The sequence below is a fragment of the Monodelphis domestica genome, chromosome 5 (genome assembly GCF_027887165.1).
Source record: "Monodelphis domestica isolate mMonDom1 chromosome 5, mMonDom1.pri, whole genome shotgun sequence".
NCBI classification, from domain to species: Eukaryota; Metazoa; Chordata; class Mammalia; order Didelphimorphia; family Didelphidae; genus Monodelphis; species Monodelphis domestica.
Window position 1 is genome coordinate 268514770 of NC_077231.1, and position 20810 is coordinate 268535579.

Here is a 20810-nt window from a genome sequence, read left to right on the forward strand (position 1 = left end):
AATCTGCATTTTTAAAATTTGTTCAAATAACCCCTGGTTTTACTTGGGCTACCTATAACCTAAGGGCCACATGTTTGATAATTCTGTTCTAGACAATCCTTTTTTTCCCCTAGAGCAGTGATGGTGAACCTTTTAGAGGGACAGTTGATGTTCAAAGGTGCATGTTAAGTGGGGGAGAGTAGCATCCTGGCCCACATCCCTCTGGCATTCTAGTTACAAACTGATGAACTCTGTGCTGGGATGACAGTGGGGGTGCCCCCCCCAGGGCTCTATATGTCCCCTCTGGCATGTGTTGCATAGGTTTACCAACAAGCTTTTTGACCCTAGGGATCAAAACTCACCATCACTGTGACACAATGCAAAGTATTTTGGAGTACTTGTTTTGCAGCTATGATAGAATCCTTTGGTTTCCATTCAGTTCATATCTCATTGTGTTTTAGGCTCAAGAAGAACTTCTTAGCTTTGGAATCAGTCCAAACACTGTTTAGTAACCATTTTCATATGTTTTATACAGATTAAAGGATAAAATGGTGACTCAACCCTAGCTGACATAATTCTGTAACCACCTTTAATCTTTTCTTTGTCAGCCTGCTTTCCATGGTGGGGGTGTTACAGAAGTAAAATTCCAAGAAAGCCTCCTTACCTGGTAAGTGGAGAGTACTGGTACTATTCAAGGAACTGAAAATGTATTCCATAAAATAATCTGGTGAGGGCAAGCTTCTTTGGCCCAGACAGACTCCTTGAAGGGACAAAGAAATGATTGTAGCAGCCAGCCTAGGAAGGGTGTTTTCATCAGCACCATTGTTGTTTATTATTCCAGATTTTTGTTGTAGAATTTTGGTTTCCACACACTGAAATCAAGATACATGTTTGAAGAATATCTTTAATTTTCATTCAGAATTCAAGATCAATAATAATAGTATCTCTGAGAAGACTAATCTTAGAACATCTAAGCAATTATACATTTAATTTTTTTCATTATTTTTTCAATACTTTTCTTGAAATTTTTTTCTCCCTTGACTTTTTCTGTTCAGCATATAAGGCCCTTTACAATGTGATTCCATTGCTACCTTTACAGCTTTATTATACATCATTCTTTGTTGTGCCTGTAATGACAAACCAAACTAGCCTTCTTTTGTTTTTTAAATTTATGTTTAATGTTTTCTTGAATCATTGTTATATTTTAATAATAAATTTCCCCATAAGTTTTCCAAAGTTATATGATTCATATTGTCTCCCTCCTTTTTTCCCTATTCCCCCTGGAGCTGACAAGCAATTCAATCTGAGGCAACCTAGCCTTCTTGCTGTATACATCACACATGAGCCTACATCTACTATTTCCATGCCTCTATGTTGGCACTTGTATTTACATATAAATTTTGTACATATTATACACCCCCCATCCCCAAGTTCTTGTGGCCAGTCCTCCTCTGAACACAGCCCACATAGAGCCCACAAGGAGAATTATTTGAGAATTAGAGGAATAAAGGAGAGATTTAACAGTGAGTTGTAGCAAAGGAGGAAAGAAGGTGAGGGGAGTGGGCTTTATATGGGCAAGAATGGAGAAATGTGTATAGGACAGTGATGATGAACCTTTTAAGAGACAGAGTGCCCCCTCCTCCCCTCCAGATCAAGTGCCATTCTCCTCCACCCAAGAGATCTTGTGCCATGCCCCCCCACCCAGTTCCCCCCTTAGCCCACACAGGGGAGGGAAAAAGCTCTCCTGTTGGGCTGCTGGGTAGGGGGGTGGGAGAAGTGAGGAATGTCTTCAGCTAGTATAGAGAGGGGGAGAGGTAGGGTCCTAGTGCTCTGCTCCCTTCCAGCTCTGCCACCTGTGAGTCTGCCACTTTACTCCCTGTGCATTCCCATTGGGCTGCTCGCAGAAGGTTGGGTGATGTGAAAAGATGTCATCAGGCACAATGGAGAAGGGGAGGGAAGGAGCTCTTTCTAGTAAGGAACTGGGTCAGGGGTGGGGAGGTCACGTGCCTACAGAGAGTGCTCTGCATGTTATCTATGTCACCTGTGCCATAGGTTTGCCATCACTGGTATAAGGTAAGGAGTATGAGGAAATCAGCTAAATTTTCAGTGTGAGATTACACTTTAGTCAGGGGTTTTATTTATCGTCTTATTAATAATTTGACTTAAGGCATTAATGGAGAAAATGTTAATAATTCATTCTAAATTAAAAAGAGTATCTGATATACCTTTTTTGAAGAACCGGTTGTTAAACAATTACCAAGATAGAATGCCTTGACCCCTTGTGGAATGATTTAGAGATGATACAGACATTATCCATAGGGAATGCCCTCATGGCAATGAAAAAAGCATTAATGAACTGCAGCTAATCAACTTATTTTCAAAGTTACCAAAAGTCCCTTCTGCCCATGATGATTCTACAGTAACATCTACAGCATCATTTTTGTGGGTTTTGAGATTTTATCAGTGTCAAAACATCCCAATGAATATGTCTCCCCTTTTAGATTATAAACTCCTTGAGGGAAGGGACTGTCTTCTACCTCTTTTGGGTTCCCCACCCTTAACAGCATATCTTGGACATAGTAGGGGCTTAATAAATGTTAATTGAATTCAGTTGAATTTAATGGCCTCCTCCACCATTCACATCAGCACCTTCTAGCCTCTGAGACTTGTCGGGGAAGAACTAAAAAGTTAAGGGGTCATTTAGAACCAGCATATGTCAGAGGCAGACTTCAAACCCAGGGCTTCCTAACTCTGAAGCCAGCTATTGATGCACTCCACTTCTGCTTCTCCTCAATGACTTATCCTCACTCTTAATAATGCTAATATTAACAACAATAATAACCAAGTGATTGTCATCCCATTTTGTCTTGTGAATGTCATAGTGACAGGTGTGGTGATGTCATTCATAGCATGGACTCTTCAAAATTGGAAGATCTGGGTTCAGATCTCACTACTGAACTTAGTAGCTGTGTGACCTTGGACATGTCACCACCACATGACACCACATTTGTAGAATGAGGAAGCTGGTCTTGATGATCTCTAAAGATCACTTCTAGTTCTAAATCTTTGGTGGATTCTGAACATGGAAGCTTTCTTCTTCTCATCACTGGGGCTCTCATATCCATTTATGTTCTAAGGACACGCCAAAAATTTAGAAATCTGGAGTAACTACAGGTACACTGTCAATTTGGGGAGATCGAGTTCCCAGTTTACTTCTAATGTGTGTCACGAGACAGATCTCTGGAAGGGGATGGAGGCCTGAAATTCCGGTGGTTGATCTGAGTCAGTCCACTGCTTGTGTGTCTTCTACGCTATGACATCTGTGCATAGGACTCCTTACTCTTTATGTGGCAAAGAGAAGGATGTTCTCTCTCAGAAACCTCAAACGGAGGAAATTGGCACATTTTTCCCATTCAAAGGGTTAAAACTTTGAACTTGTTATTTCACTCCTCGTTGGTTAATAATGCTTCCTGTCCCTTTCTCAGTCCTTATTTTTTTTAATTTCATAATTAACCCAGGGACATTCAGCTGCCTAGACACTGACACCAAATGAACTGCATTCGTAGCAATTTGGGGATTGTTTTCCCCGTATTTGCTAAGGGCCTCTAAATGGTTGCTGAGATACAGCTGGAGCTCCTGGAAACCAGCTCTGGCACTCAGATTCAAATCCAGCCATACTTTGCCAGTGAATAATTGATGTTGGAAAACAGGCTGTACCAACCAATCCCTTCTAACTGGGACCAAAGGGGGCTGCCTGAAGCCTTTGGAAGATCGGGGTAAAACACAGATCATCAACCGTCTCCCTGACTACCCACCAAGTCAAAAAACAAAGAAGAAGTTAATTGGAAAGTCAGTTTTTTGATCTGGGGTGAGTGGGAGAGAGCCTCTTGAGCTGGGACTGTTCCCTGCCTAATGGGGGCGAAGGCAGGGGATGTAAAGTCCCTAATTGCAGAGCTGAGCAAAGATGGGTCACTAATGAGGGGCCACAGAGATATTGACATGTACTTATTACTGCACAGGACCGCTCTTTTTGCAGCCTGTTTTGTTCTGGAGTAATGAGCAATGGAGCTGGACAGCAGACTTTTCTTATTTTTCTTCACTTAGAAGGTGAAGTACCCCAAGAGGTATCCTCTGCTTTCAACCTCCCCTTCTGGGAAAACATGAATAAGGCAGAGCCCTGAGCTAAATCTGGATTCTATGGACACAAAGCAGCAAGAGAAGGTTCTTCTGAAGTAAACACCCTCTTCCTTGGTCTCTCCTCCCTTCAATCCATCCCCTGCATAGCTGCCACGTTGTGGGATCATAAATCTGGAGCTAAGAAGGACTTGGAGTTCTTCTACGCTGACCCACTCCTGTCACAAAGGAGGAAACTGAGGTGGAGGCAGTTAAGTGAATTTGCCCAAGATCCTACATGCATGAAGGATCAGAGGCAGGATTTGAGCCCAGATCCTCTGATTCCAGAATTCTTCATACCATTTAAAAATGCAAAAATTTCCTGATGTCTCTGCCACGTTAGTACCCTCAGAGGTTAGAATGGTGCCTTGTGCATAGCTGGGATTAACTGAACTCAATCCAAAGGATGATGTGAAGAAATCAACATAGACAGGTATATGGAAGTCTTAGGCAATCTAGTAAATCTGAGGGAAAGAGGGAGTTAACACCAAAGGATGGAGGGGAATGGCACTTTCCCCATCAAGAGAAACTCCTAAAAACTAAACCTGATTTCTTCCCAGATAGGTCTATCTTATTCTCTCAACCACCAGCTCTGTTTCCTTCACAATGAATAATGAGACATTTCTGTTAGGGCACTCAGAAGGGACAATTCTGAGAGAAGTGAAGGATTTGGGGGTGGGAGGCTTTGAATCCCAGCTCTACTATTTACTATTTACTGTATGGCCTTGGGTAAGTCACTTAAACTTTATAAGGCTCAGTTTCCTCAATTATAAAATAAAGAAGCTGAACTAGATGGATTCAAAGGTCCCTTCTAGTTTGAAATTTATGATCAGGAAGGTAGGTGGTACAGTGGTTAGAGTCATCAACCTAGATTCATGAAGACCTGGGAGTTCAAATCCAGCAAAAGATACTTTTTTAGGAACGTTTGACTGGCCATCACTTTATCTGGATTTCTGATACCAGATGTCACTTTAACCACTGTCTACTTCAATTTCCTCAGCTATAAAATGGGAAAAACCATAATAACACCTTCCTCTCTGGAATGTTGTCAGGATAAAATGGGATAATATTTTTAAAGTGCTTTGCAAACCTTAAAGTATTTATATAAATGTTAGCTGCTATTTATTATTATTATTATCATTGTTGTTGTTGTTGTTGTTGTTGTTGTTGTTGTTATCCTGTACTCCATTACAAAGATTATTATATCTAAAATATACAACGATTGTGGGCATCATTAGTGTTTCTTTACTTTAGTCAAAGTCCCAAAGTGTGCCTGTGAATTTAAGCTTGAGTAGATTAGTCAGTGGGTCCCCAAAGTATTACATTCTGACTAAGCTACTCAAGCTTAAAAGCACACACAGACTTTTGGGACACTCTTACTTACTTTTGGTTGTGGTGGGCAGCTAGATGGTTCAGTAGACGGAGTGCCAGGCTTGGAGTCAGGAAGATTGATCTTCCTGAGTTCAAATCTGGCTTCGGATACTTACTAGTTCTGTGACCCTGGGAAAATTGCTTAACCCTTTTTGCCTTAGTATCCTCATCTGTAATATTATCTGGAGAAGGAAATGACAAACCATTGCAGTATCTTGACCTAAGTGGGATTGTGAAGGATCAGACCCATTAAGTAAATCATTTAGGCTTAAAACCACACTAAGACTTTTGCAGTGCCTTGGTTAGATATTCCTGGAACTTAAGAATGGCCAAAATGAACCCATGTTGTAGCAGAAAGAGTTACGGTCCTGGATTCAGAGAACCCGAGTTTAAATCCTGCCTCTGATGCTTATGACTTAAGTGAACTTGGATAAGTCCCTTAATCTTCCTCTGCAAAACAAAGGCTCTTCCATCTCTTAAGTCTGTGCTTGGAGGAATCCCAAGCCTCCTTTTTCTTGGTGCACTCAGACCCTCCACATTTGGATATTTCTTACCTGGCTTCTGGATGTGTTAAAGTGCTGCCTTACGGAAGCCAAGATGTCCTCAGTCTCATTTTGGGAAAATGAGTAACAGTCCTCGTCCTGCCTCAAGCTAAGCAAACTGTGGAGATAAAACTGATAGTCCTTACTGCTGAGGTTGAGCTTTGAAGCACAGATCTCTTCCTGATGAATTATGTAATACAGAAGGAGGAGGGAAATTCTCTGAAACACTTCTTCACTCAAATGATCTTCCAAATCTCCTCCAGCTATTAGTAACAGGGCGTCTGGTTCCAAACACTGTAGATGAAAAAGGAAAGAAAGGAAGACAGGCACACATGTCTATGCATTCGTTATTCCTTCATGCCTAGCAAATGCCTGCAGAGTGCCAGCTGGGGGACTGCCTGGGGTCTCAGGTCTTGGGAATCTTTTGGGGAAGGCAGGAGGCCAAGAGGGAGCACACCAGGGGCCAGAACCCAAACTCAGATTCTCAAGCCCACTCCTTCAGTGATTTAGCACTGGTGCTCTTCTATCTCATCCTGGCTTTGGCTTACACTGGCTCCTTAACATGTGGGTGGACCTGAATCAAAGGAGAGTGGCCCCCCACCTTACATCTCCCTTTAATTACTGCATGAGAAAAGGAAGAAGAGTGAGACAAAGACAGAGAAAAACAGAGAGAATTGTGAGAAAGAGTGTAATCAGAATAGCATAATGGATATAGAGCTGACTTTGTCTGGGAAGACCTACCTGCAAGTTCCACCTCTGACATATACTGGCTGTATGACCCTGGGCAAGTCACTTAACCTTTGAATTAAACTTAATGGGTCACAAGTGGCTGCAAAAGTCCCACCTTTGCCAGTGAGCCTGGTTAAACATAACATTGGAAAATGTTTAACAAAAAAATTAAAATACGGCATAGATAATGTTAATTTGTGATTTTCTGAATTGTTATATGACCATTTCCATTTGAGATTGACATGACTGCTCTAAACAACTGTCTGAGACTGTTTTAAGTTGCAGAAAAGGTACTGATTCTCCTTTGTCAAGAGAATTTCCTTCCCTGTGAGTTCCTTAAATCAATGAAATCACAGATTTAGTACCTATCCAATCTGTGATTTCATAGCATCAATATTTTTTCTTATCTCACAGCATCAATATAATTTTTTTCCCATTTCACAGTTTAGTTTTTGACAAGTCTTTCCTGTCAAGACAGAAGGGGGTCTTTCTCAGCTAAATAAGAATTCCCTTCATGTAGGATGTGTGATCTACTCTCCCAGCAACAAAGTAGCCACTTTACTGGGATAAGTTTTTAAAGTGTCGCAGTAGAATCATTTGCTGTCTTGATTCCTAGAGGGGATTATCTCACCATAGGGATAATTTAACAGTCTGTCTTTAATGCCATTCTCCTCTGGTGACAGCTTGTAGGACTCTGATTTAATATTTGTCATGAAGCCTACTCAGGGAACAACTGTAACACACCATATGAGTCAGGCAGAAACAACTGTCATCCATATCCAAAACAAAGCATTTATCACATCTTAACAAAACTAGGGTGACTTCAATTATTCATTAACTAAACTGCAATAATAGAATTCAGGGGACAATGGAAACATAAACTTACTAATCAATGCAAAACAAAAGCTCATGAGCCCCCATCAGTGTGTTTAATTTTACTAATCAGTCAGAAGATACAAATAATTCAAATTAAAGGGAATCTAATAAAATAATACAAAAAGAAAAGTAGCACTACATCTACATCCCTATAAATCTAGGGTACTCTTCTACAAATGCAAACTCTCAGTGGGACAAATAGATACATAGAGGAATAATATATGGGGGAGCTACACATGTAAGGAAGATGTGTGGCCATGGCACATATAAGGAGGAGTAACTCAGGCTTTATGTATTGTAGGACTGCCAAAATCTTCTAAGGATTTCTTCACTCTACTCCAGCTGGATTTGCTCTACATTGGTCTCATATGGTATATAGTCTATGTTAGGTAATGCCCCACTGATCTTAGGACCTTTGCTAAGTATTGCTCTGAGAGGTAAATGTGGTTGTAGGAGTCCCTCTCCTTCTACCTTCTGGTTTCAGTTGGATTCTTCAGGTCAAAAGAGGAATGGGATACACAGACTTTTAGTGTAGATCCTAGATGCTTAAGCTTTAGCTTGTTTTGTTTTGTTTCAAAGGGGAGATAATTATCAGACTAGGGGAAAGTTCTTAGTTATTTTCTCTTAATAGGGATAGAAATATGTCAGTTTTTAGTCTTAGCTTTTCTTAACTTATCTTCTTTCTCCAGAAAGAGAGACTTAACTCCAGGGACCAATGTTATTTGCAATGCAGATTAGTAAAATAGTTAAACCTAGCCAGTAGAGACTTCATTTCCACTCCTGCCCCAAAGAGAAACATCCCAGAAAAGTTTCTGTCTTTTTAGCTATTGTGTCTAGAATTGAATTGCAGTCTGTTGACTCAAACCAATAATCGAATTTAGGGTTAGAAATTCCTCTAACTTTCAATCACCCTTTTTAGGGATCCTGGAACTTCAGACTCCATTTTGGAAGTGGGAAAAGAGATCTCTCAAAAAACCTTTAAAGAACTACATATATTTCAGGTCCCATGATTTTTCCTAACTCTTTCCCCCTATCTTAACATCCTTTGGTCTCTATGCAATTGAAAGGAAGGAGAGAAAGTGAAAGTCTGAATTACAGGTAAAGCTTCAGGGAGGCTGCATTCACCACCTCAATTCTGTTTCAAAAGTCCAAATAGTGTTACCTTTTCTTAGTTAGATGATTACTTTGTTGTAAGGAGGGAAAGGAGGCAAGGAAGTTTAACTTAATTTTTAATAGTACTTCAAATAAATGGGATCTAAATGTTTCACTTTCATTCATATATATATATATATATATTATATATATTATATTTTAGCTAAGTAATTGCTAAGATTATATATGCATATGTATTATATTTTAGCTAAGTAATTGCTAAGATGACTGATTCTTTTAAAAAGAAATTGAGTTAAGAGTTAAGCAAGAGGTAGGGAAGATAGGCAACTACCCAGTGCTCAATGCTCAAAAACACAACAAAAATTATTTTTATTTTTTATATTTATATATTTATATTTATTTTATGAGCATGTGTTTTAAAATTTCCATTTTCCAAGTCATATATTTCATGATATGTCAACTCATAAGTACTATAAGGAAGACTTAAAAGACTCCTATATACAATGATGCCTACAGGGTCTAGTTTTGAAATCTTACATTGGTTGACACATACTTCTTGCATTGATATTGGTAGTAATTGAATCAATTTAACAAAAACACCATGTGGGCAGCTGGGTAGATCAGTGGATTGAGAGTCTAGGCTGAAATCTGGTCTAAGACATTTCCTAGCTGTGTGACCCTGGGCAAGTCACTTGACCCCCATTGCCTAGCCCTTACCACTCTTCTGCCTTAGAACCAATATTACAGTATTGATTCTAAGACAGAAGGTAAGCTTAAAGGAAAACAACAACAACAAAACCACCATTACCACCACCAACAGGTGAATCAATAGAGTCTCCATTTAAAAACAAACAAACAAAAAACAGATTCCTCTCTAGATTGTGGATCTGAGAACAAGAGAACATGCTATTTGGGTTTTTAGAGTACGGGAACATGGAATTTCTGACATGCCACTAACAATATCTTGGATGCTAAAATATTGGGTACACAATCTCTCATTAATTAAATCAATGTAAATAAACAAACCAGAGAAACTTCTTTTTCCATAAGTCTCAATCATCTCTCTATGTCACCTGGTCTCATAACCTTAAGTAAACAGGAGTATCATAGACTTTACAAAGTACTAACCAATTAATAATCAATATATGCATTTAAATATTTGAACAATATGCCCATTGTGAGAAATGGAATGGCTCCTAACCAAAAGCTGCAACTTTTGAAGTCCAACAATCCAATTCCCTTAGGATGTTATTGGAAATTATTTTGTCTTCTCCACAGAATAAAATTCATTTCTCTTAAAATGTCTCTTCTGCATCTTTATCCATAATAATTACCCCATTCAGGGTCTCAGGAAATTACTCTTTGTCCTTTCTCTCTACTGCCTACCCCCTACCCAATCTTTCTCAGTCATGACAGTTAAATCTCTCCAAGTTTCTAAAGGTTCAATAACAATATCCAATATTTCTACAAGAGAGGCTATTTAAGCCAGGTTTATATATCTAAAAGTCTTAGAATGTTTAATACTGAATAGTCAAGTCCCTATCACCTATTCATTGAGACTACTTGTTCCTATTAAATTCTTGGTTTTGGCGGAATGTTTCCCTTTCCTATAAAAAGAAATTCTCTCTAGAGTTTAAAGATAAAAAATAGCTATAGGTTCTCCACAAAGTCCTACTCCAAAGCCCCCTGGCATGAAAGTGATGTTAGCTCCTCAAAAACTTTGCCAGGGAACACCAGTTCCTACATATTTTTACCATTTTATAAGGTTTTCCAATACAATAACAAAGACAGACTGTATTTGGTACAGTAAAGCTTTTCAACAAAAGACTGATCAATAGATAAATTCTTTAATCATGGCAATTTGTAAAATGATCTTTTTAAATGGTTCTCAGTCTTGTGCAGCTTTCATATCATCAGTGATGGGGTTAAAAGAGCAGAAAAGATGGGGTAGAGAATGCAGATCAGGCAAAGCATCAGTTTCTAGACTATTTAAAACAATCTTTTAACTGATGATATTCTAAATGTGATTCCTCCAACTAGCAAATGATGAGCTGATCTTCTACATATTGTACATTTCCCTCTCTCCTTGAAATCCTTTGACCCCTTGTCCTAACTCTGCTCATGCCTCACCAAACACCATACTTCTTACATTCACTAAAAATTAATGTCATTTAGTCTTACCTGAACCCTCACTGCTCTATGGTAATTCTTTTATTCTTACCTAAATGATTATTTCACCTTAACTGAAGCTATTCAAAAAACGACTCTTCCCTACTCAATAATCTTATACCATCTCCTCATCTGTCCTTTCCCACAGTGGATCTGACCTTGTAATTTACTGAACAATTTCCCCTTCTTTACTCCATCCCATTTTTCAGAGCCCTCAATAGCTTCCCCATTCCTATATCCTTTGCTCTATTTCTGATAAAAAAAAAAAACAGTCCTTCTACTTATCCAAGACCAGCCCCTCTATTTTTGTCCTTGGGCTCATCCATTCTTATCTTCTGGGAGAGCTTGTTCTCCCTACTTTCTAATCTTCAATCTCTTCTTATCCTTTCCTGATGCCTGCAAAGATACTCGTCTCCCAGTTCTTAAAATAACTTTGGTCCTTAAACTATCATTTTATAACTTTTCATTCCCTCATAAAAAGAAGTCATCAATAACCATTGTTCTTACTTATTATCCTCGCCTATGTTTCATAACCTTGAAATCAGGCTTTGGATCTCACCACACAAATGAAACTAATTCCATAATGACATTTTCCAAATTTACTAGTATCTTAATTACTAAATCCAATGGTTTTTTCTGTCTTCATCTTTTTTATATCATTTCCCTTCATGCCATGTGTGATCCAGACAGATTTGTTCCCCAATGGCAGCATTCCATCTACATATATGCATAGGTTAACCAGGACTGAATTTCCTCTTCACCTTTACCTCTTAGAGTCTCTGGCTTCCATCAAGTCTTAATTCATATTCTACCTTCTATAAGTAGCTTTTCTAGCAACCCTCCTCTTACTCCCCTTCCTAATTACTGCTAATGTCTTCACAAACAATCAATATATTATTATCTGTTAACATGTTAAATCCTTACAACAGAATATAAAAACCCTTAGCGAAAGAAATTATTTTTCATTTTGTTATTGTACATTGAGCTGAACTACTTAACATCATATTGCAGGAACTCAATGAATAATTCACATTCTTGGTGTCATCATCTTCACCAACAAACATTTACTAAGCACTTTGTAAGTGTCAGGCAATGTGCTAAATGATATGAGTGAAGCTAGAAAGTTACTGATAAGTGGAAAGAGGGCACACATTTTCCTTGAAAAGTTAAATAAAAGACTTGGTGGAACTGGTTTCATTCTATGCTGAAAGATAATTTAGGAATATTATTGAATGGAACACAGTCCTCTGCCTTGCAAGATTCATAACAATAATAAGCAAAATGATTTTCTAATGGAGGTGAATGAAAAGGTGGGTAGAGGAGAAGGCAAGGTAAACTATGTTGGAAATGATGATTTGGGATTAAGTAATGTAATATACAAAGGCCTGCAGATGATCTCAGAGCATCCTGGGTCTTATATCATGAATAGTGTGTTCAAGGAAGAGGAAAAGGGTGTTGAACATGTAGAACACTGAATATCACACAGAGAAATGGAATATATCTTTAAGCTGGAATTCTTGACATTTTGGGGAGTGCCCTTGGAAGGATAATATTTTTAAATGCATAAAATAGAATGTATTGGATTGCAAAAGAAATTAATTATATTGAAATGTAGTCATTCAGGGTGGAGTCAAGATGGCAGAGAAGCTACAGGAACCCATCTGACCTCTATCAAATTACCATCCAAAAAAACTATGATATAACAATTCAGAACAAATTCTGGAGCAGCAACACCAACAAAAAGACAAAGTGAAGCAATTTTTCAGCCCAAAACAACTTAGAAGGCCAGCACAAGGGATCTAGTGAAGTTGGGTAGAGGTAGAACACAAGCAGTGTGCTAGGGCACATATAATAATAACATGATTTTTTAAGGCTTGAAAATATTTACCTACATTATTTCATTTGATGCTCACTGGAAATGCCTAAAACTTAAGTACTGGGGGGCAAATGGGTGGCTCAGTGGATTGAGAGCCAGGCCTAGAAATGGGAGATCCTAAGTTCAAATTTGATCTCAGACACTTCCTAGATGTGTGACCCTGGACAAGTCACTTAACCCCCATTGCTTAGCCCTTACCACTCTTCTGCCTTAGAACCAATACCCAGCATTGATTCTAAAATGGAAGCTAAAAATAAGTATCAGCAATATTCTTATTTGGAAAGCACAAATCAGAGCTATATGATCATGGGCAAGTCATTTGTCTAAGACTATGGTCACACAACTAACGTCAGGGACAGTGTAAAAATAGACTTGAATCCAGGACTTCAATCCCCAGAAGTCCTTGCTCCACTTCCCCAGAATGCTTTGTAATCTCACTGAATTCTCACCTGGGCTGAGAGCAAAATCATTATTTAAAGGGTCTCCACCCTTGGCAGGGTCTCTTCTCTTCCTGGCTCAGCTAGCAAACAGACATGTCTCATGATGTGAGTGAAATTTGGGTGGGCCTCATGGCCCACCAAGCACGTGCTTCTCTTGCTTGTATTTTCTTTAACCCTTGACCTTTAATAAACCTCATAAAAATAATACTCCTTGCAGAGAGAAACTAATTTCTACCTGCCTCAGTTCCCTAAATTTTAATCTTTACAGACAGAGTTTGAATATTGCACTCTCCCAATGCCAAATCCAAGTTTCTGTTGAGCCATGATAGGGATAAGGAAAAGGATAAGGACTGCTCACGGGATTAATTGGCATAAGTAACTTCCAGGTGAAGAAATTTCCTCTGCTAATCCAGGTCAGTAACTCTTCTATTGTCTTTAGTTATCAGGAAAAGTTAAATGATTGCATAAGGCTGGTTTGTGAGATAACATTTCTCACATCTGATGGTAGAACCACCATTTTTGGACTTAGTTCTTGATACATTATATCAAGAAGTGGAAAAAGAATTTAAGGGAATGAAATTAAGGGGAGTGCCTGGGCCAGATCAAATACACATTAAATAAATCCACACTTAAAAGAATGTAAAGATCCCATATGATATTATTACCAATAAGTAGGTGAATGAGAAGACACCAGTCACTATTGACCCAAATGCTGACTCTTATCTCTACAAATATAATCTTTATGAAAATGTTCTATGAAGGTATGGATGGTATCGGGGATAAAAGTATGAGAAGAGAGGAGCATGTCACTGACTACTTTCTTAAGTAACTATATCTTCAGACAATCCACTAAGAAGTAAAGAATATAAATTGCTTTTGAATTTTTTGACTTAAGAAAATGAAATGCAACATCAAGGACTATCTTTAAGTAGCTTTTCTCCCTGAAGTATGCTTAATAATACAAAATTCCTTGATAGATGCAACAAAATTGACTTTGCCTAATGATGTTCTACTTATCAAAAGAGAATGACCTTTAAGAGGAAGACAATTGCTCAACACAAGTTTCTAATCCCCACTATGGAAGCTGTCCTGTGTGTCATCCAAGTGGAAAAGGGATCCTTGAAAACAATGAGGTCTTCCAAATAGTCTCGGTTGATGATGATGTTATGCCAATTGTTTCAAAAGCTAGAATATGCCAGGACCTCTTCAGTGAGGTCTACTGATACTCAAAAGATTGGCCTAGCAATCCACGTTGGAAAAACCAAGTAGATGAAGAAATCATATTATCCATATCATGATATGCAGTTCAGGGAGGATCTACCATCCGGATATGTTGAGAAGACACTGTCTTGAATAGTGTGAACAATTATCAGAGTCCAGCATTGAGTAGAAGGAGAGCCAACTGAACTTGGGAATTCTTCCTAGGATCATGGGCTACTCCCTTGCCTAAAAATGTATCTTTAATTTTTGGACCAATATTTTCTCAGTGGCATTATGTGGTTGTCACTCATGGAATGGATGAATGAAAATGAATGAAAAGCGTGTATTAAACATTTACTCTACCTAAAACACTATGCTTAGTCATGAGGAAGCCTAGAAGAGTAAGACAATGCCTGCTCTCAAGGAGTTCATGCTCTAATAGAAAAGATGAAATGTAAAAGCCTCAGTCCTTAGGATATAATGGTAAAGGAGGTGGTATTTCCTCTTCTTTAATGTCATTTCCATTGATCAAATCCTATCCGTTTTCTGATGTCAAAGACATGGGTGGCAAAAATTCTCTATTCTCGGACTTCAGTACCTAAAGCTACAGCAACTACAGAAGTTTCCCTGATGCATTTCTATGAAGGATGCTTCCCCAGATCATGACTATGAGGTTTGGGCCAAAAGATGGACCAGTAAACAGGGCAATGTTGTTACTCCCAGGGCTCTTGGGTTCACTCTGCCTGTAGCTGGTGTTAGTGACAATGAAAAAGGTGAGACCCTCTACATAGTTATTTCTTCCCTAAATAAATCATGGTTGTAAGACTCCAGTTGGAATTAGGAGCAATTGTATAAAGGGTACTGTTATTCCTAAGACTTTTGAGCTCAAGTTCTTTGGTTATCTTCAGTGGAATCTGAGGCATGGTGGTAGTTGGAAGTGGTAATGATGGAGCTTTGACTTGCCATGCTCCCTCCCAGCTCTCTCACAGAGACCTCACTCATTGTTTTAGGTAGGCTGACTTTCCTACCATGCAGAAGGGGATAATAAATAGCACCTACCTCCTCAGGTTTTTATGAGATTAAAGGAGAAAAGTAAAGTGCTTTGAAAACCATAATGTAATATAAAGGTTAGCTATTATGCTTCTCCTAGTCAAGTGGAGTCAAGTATCGTGCCAGGGGTATTTATATTTTCAAAGCTTATTAATGCTATTCTTTGCATAGTTGTTGTTGTTTTTTTTAATCTGCACTTTCCTTTAAGTACTCCACATAGATAAAATATAAGATTTAAAATGCAGACCTGATTTCAAGTTGGTCTGCATTCAAATCTGAGGGCAAAGAAAGAAATCTTCCCCCAAATTCCATATATTTAAGGAATTGCTTACATCATCTAATCCCCTTATTTACCTTATCGCAATTTCTCCAAAGGCAATTGACTTCCAGAGAAAGAAAGCCTTTGTGGACCCTAAAGTGGTTGGTTTGAGCCAAAGCTCTCTTTCATGTTTGTGAAAACAAGAAGACACCAGACTTCTCTCCAGCTGCATTTATCTCCCTTTGTTTATTCAGTTGAATTTAAGCACTTTTGTGTAGGAGATCCTTAAAGGTATGCTTTATTTTTTTCACTATCTCTTCCAGTTACTTCCTCATCCAGAATCTCCTTTAAGGAGAAATGGAAAAAAAAAATTGATGCACAAAAAAAAAGTCTGCAAGAAAATGACAACTTTTACTCTCATCTAATGGAATTTATCTGACCAGATGTTCATTCAAACCGAAGCAAAAGTGGTCCAAAAATGTTTAGAGTATCTTAGAATAATGCTTTCAAAATAATATTTTTGGGGCCAAATTTTGTGGGATTTTTAGAGAAAAAACTTTTTTCCAAGCAAAACTTACTCATTTTTAATAAGTACTTGTATATCTTTAAAAGAGAATATTCCACTCAGTTGAGATCTCAGAGGATACTGAGAATCTATGATTTTCTAGCTAATTTCAGGGAGCTCTGATTTCTTTTTAGAACTGAAAAAAACAAAACTGAAGTCATAACCTAAATGTTTACACAGAGGCACACTCCAATGCTTATATAGTGTATGTAATCTCTGGGGAACACAGAGAAATTGAGTAAATGTTCAATTATTTACCTTTCACTCTCAGCAATGAACAATCCTTTGTGTCAACAAGACATTTTGACCTTGAAAAACAATATACATTGCCAGTAAACATAAGAACTTAGCCTCTAAGTATTGGGAAAACTCATTTTTTACCAACTAGATACATTGTCCCATCCCCACTTATGTCAGATTTTATGATTCATTCTGGACTAAAACTATGACTTCACCTTAACTCCAAGATTCTTAACCTAAGGTCTATGAAGTTGTTCATTTAAATATATATATATATATATATATATATATATATATATACATATGTATATATATGTAACTATGTTTCAATATAATTAATTCCTTTTGAATATTTTTCATTATAGTTTATACATTAAAACATTTCTGGAGATTATTAGAATTAGAGATTATTATTATTATTATTAGTCTAGTAAAGATTGCTAAGGGAATCCACAACATAAAAAAGATTATGAACCTTAGAGGATTAAACAGAAGAAGAACAAAAAACTACTTCTAAAAGTTTTGGAAGTGCCTTTCTTACTTTTAAGCACAAGTTCTTGCTTCCCCCCACCACTTGCTTTTCAAGCCCATCCTCCTACACCAAAGAATGCTAATTTACTGGGAGAAAACAGGGTCCTTCCACAAATTCTGCATTTCTAAGCAGATTGTAGGCTCAATAGGAGAAGCAGTTGAGAAGTAAGGAGGAAGAAAGGAAGAAAGAAGAAAGCTCATATTTAGAAATAAATGCCTCAGATGATTTCTGGCAGCAAAAAATAAAACATGCTGGAGGGTCACATTTTAAGGTTGACTTCTAGCTTAGTGAAATATTTCCCTTTAAGCCAAAGTACCTGCTTTCTTTAAAAATATAGATTCTGAGCACTTAAGAGTTCACCCTGGCCCAAATGTAGCAATTGCTTTTATAAAACATAGCAAGCGTTTTCATGAAATCTGGGAACCCTGAAGTAATGGATTGTCAAAGTCCCCACTCAGTTTTTTATTGTGATGCCAGCTACTTTGCACTAACCAGATTGCAATCCTCTTGCATTCCATGAATCAGCTGCGGGCACCCAGTTTTCTCCAGTAAGGTTTGGATGAGTCTTCTGGAGTAGTTCTGTGTGTGGGTGTAGTTATCATTTGAAAGAATATGCAACACCTCCATTAGCTGACCTGGGCTCTGAAGATGGATGCTGTCCTGGGCTGCAGGCTTCTCTTGCAGAATTTCTGGAGCAGCAATGGGGAGCAGGAAGAAAGACCCTAGCCCCCAGATGAAATACTTTGTCCTTAAATGCATTTCTGCCCCACACTGGAGCACAATTCTCCCTTGGAGGGTGATCTGCGACCTGAAGTTCACAATTTAAACTTGAAACCTGCGGAATTTCTGTGGCAAAAAAAGGGGAAAACCAGCTTAGATTATAATGAATGTAATGCCTTTGAAAGGTTATTGTGTGGTTAAGCTGATTTGCAAAGACAAGCTGTTACTAAACAACAGAGGGTCTGTAGGCAGTTATAACCCCAAACAGTAGGGAACTAAGATGATTGTTACTTTTAAATTCTGTAGAAACATGAATGGGAGGCAAGATTATGTTGCCTTGCACTCCTGAAAACTTTTAAAGATAAATAATAATAAAAACGAGTTTCCCTGTTCATTATTACTTTACAAAATGGTTGACTTGGAAGGGACTCCAAGGGCCACCCAAATTATCTTCTGCTTGAACAGAAAACCATCTACAATATCTCCAACCACTTGAATGGTTTTTTTTTTCAGATTTTTCGTTACACTGTCCCTAAATTTGCTTCTATGTAACTCCCCAAACTTGCTTCTGTTGCTCTGACCTGTTGAGCCAACCAGAACAAATCTAATCTCTCCTTCCATGTTATAAACCCTTCAGATGGTTGAAAAGAGCCATCAAGTCCTTCCATAATCTTCTTTTCTCCATTCTAATAGTCTTACATACTTGTATAGCATAATGTTACCACCCTGGTCACTTTCCTGAGATTGACACACTTAAGCTGGCCAAAGTCATTTATTTATTTATTTATGCTAATGTCTGATTGGTGACTGTTGTAGGAGTCTGCAAAATGAAGGATTCTCATTTGTTTCACTATAAAATCCAATCCAATTCAGCAAAACTTTATTAAACATCTGCTACAAGTCAGTCATGGTGGTGAGAATAGAAGGACTAAAATGAAGAATATCTTTCTCTCTTTCCTTCATCCTTTCTAAACCTTTCTTCCTTTTTTCCTTCCTTTCTTGATTTTTCTCTTTTATTTTCTTCTATTTGCATTGTTCCCTAGGTTTCCCCACACCTCACTCTACTCATTCTAGAAACAAATATGCAAAGCTAAATCAAATAGAAAACAAATCAAAATTTTGGCAATATTTTTGGGGGTGAGATTTACATTTATTAGTGGTTAGAAAGCTGAAATGGACTCAAACAGTGAAGACTAAGAAGAGAAAAGCTAGTAAAAGAAAATGGAAATTTTCCAAGCTGAATCTAGCTTTACAAATGTTTTGTGGCGGTTCAAAGATGCTCTTCTGAATATCCAACTTCCCTAAAGAAAGACAGCACCAAAAGCAAAACTTATGGAGCTATTTTTCCCACATTGAATTTCTTCTTTGTTATCCAGGAATTAATCAGAATTAATAATAAAGTGCCTTAAGAAAACTAGAATTTGAAGATCTTGGTAGTCCTGGTAAATCTATCACTAACTGATCACTGAAGAAAAAAAGTAATTTTTGAGATGATTAACTTCCTAAAGAAAATAAATCTGAGGAATCCAGCTGCTAATAGGAGGTTAGCCGTGTCTCATGTTAGAATCTGGCCCAGATCTAGCTAACAGTTATTGTGATGTTGTAACTGAGAGGCTGGGATTACATTCAGTGTTTAAAAAGAGTTTAAGTTACTTATGTTAGCATTTAAAAATGACAGAGGAAGACACAAACATTTCCAAACCTAGTGCTTACCTTCAGTGAGAAGACAAATGATAATGTATCTGGAGCTTTGTGGCCTTTGAATCCCTGAACGTATTTCACGGCTACAAAGTCTTATGTTTTTAAAATTCCTTGATGGTGCCCTGGGAGCTGGAGAGGATTAGTTTATTGAGGGCTTGAAAAGTTTTCAGTTGCTATGGAGAGAGCTGCTCTTAAGGTAACAATGAAGGTGGATAAAAGTTAGAACATTTTTCTGCCTGGCAGGTTTTCAGGGTAGCTAAATAAATGTAGTCCATTAATTAATGAGCTATCATTTTGTATTAGTGTTCCCCAATTTGTGGTGATTCCAGTGCTGGAGCTCACTTTGTCACTGGTCCTTTAAGGAAGAAAATCCTGATCAAAAGGCTGAGGATGGCCCAGTTTTGTAGAAGAAACTTTTCCAACAATTTCAAAACACTTATTTAGCCATAGGTTATTTCAGGTTATACGTGTCATTCTTTTTTTTTTTCTATTAAATTTCTCAGTTCATTTCAGTTTTCATTAGGAATCAATGCAAATTTTAATGAGTAACACTGTTTTTATTAGAACATAGATCACCCTCAAATATTGACTCTACTTAAAAATAATCTCTTTAATCAGAAATGTGTATATGTTTGTATGCATGTATATATATATATATATATATATATATATATATATATATATATATATATACAATATACCATTGTAGTATATTCCTATGGTGGTCTATGCTGGAAGCAGTTGGATGGCTCAGTAGATTGAGAACCAGGCTAAGAAATGGGAGGTCCTGAGTTCAAATCTGTGGCCAGACACTTTGTAGGTGTCCGAACTCTAGGCGAGTGACTAAACCTCTATCGCCTAGTCCTTACTACTCTTTTGCATTAGAACCGATACACAATATTTATTTTAAGACCAAAGGTAAGGGTTTAAAAAAATAAATAATGGCCTATATTCAGGAAGTGACCCAAGGGCTTTAATTGAGGAAATGTAGAATCAGAAATGTAGAGGCAGACCAGCCATATGACAAGAGTAGGAAATGGCACATGGACCATCTTAGAGCTTCCCCCCAACATAAAGGGAGATAAAGGAATTCTTTTCATATTCCCCTCCTAGTCCTGTTCCTCAATTTCTGGTCTTCAGAATTGTGTCTCTTCAATCTATGGCTCATCTTGGACCTTTCCCTAACCCCTGGGGAATAGCACTACTCACCCTGGAATATCCTTCACAAACCTCCCCATCTCATCTTCTCCCAATGGTGAGTTTCTTCTTGAGCCA

At 37.9% G+C, this 20810-nt stretch overlaps 1 protein-coding gene across 2 annotated transcripts in view; it reads right to left on the bottom strand.

Annotated features, from left to right (window-relative positions):
• Positions 1-19886, bottom strand: part of SLC39A12 (solute carrier family 39 member 12) — a 114180-nt gene extending 94294 nt beyond the window's left edge. For both annotated transcript variants that reach the window (XM_007504911.3, XM_007504910.3), the window contains exons 1-4: positions 19548-19886; positions 17607-17960; positions 6078-6359; positions 644-851 (exon numbers count right to left, since the gene is read on the bottom strand). In XM_007504911.3, coding sequence (XP_007504973.2) covers positions 644-851; positions 6078-6359; positions 17607-17873 — 757 coding nt within the window. In that variant the 5' untranslated portion in view covers positions 17874-17960; positions 19548-19886. The remainder of the gene's footprint in view (positions 1-643; positions 852-6077; positions 6360-17606; positions 17961-19547) is intronic.
• Positions 19887-20810: the final 924 nt, after the last annotated feature.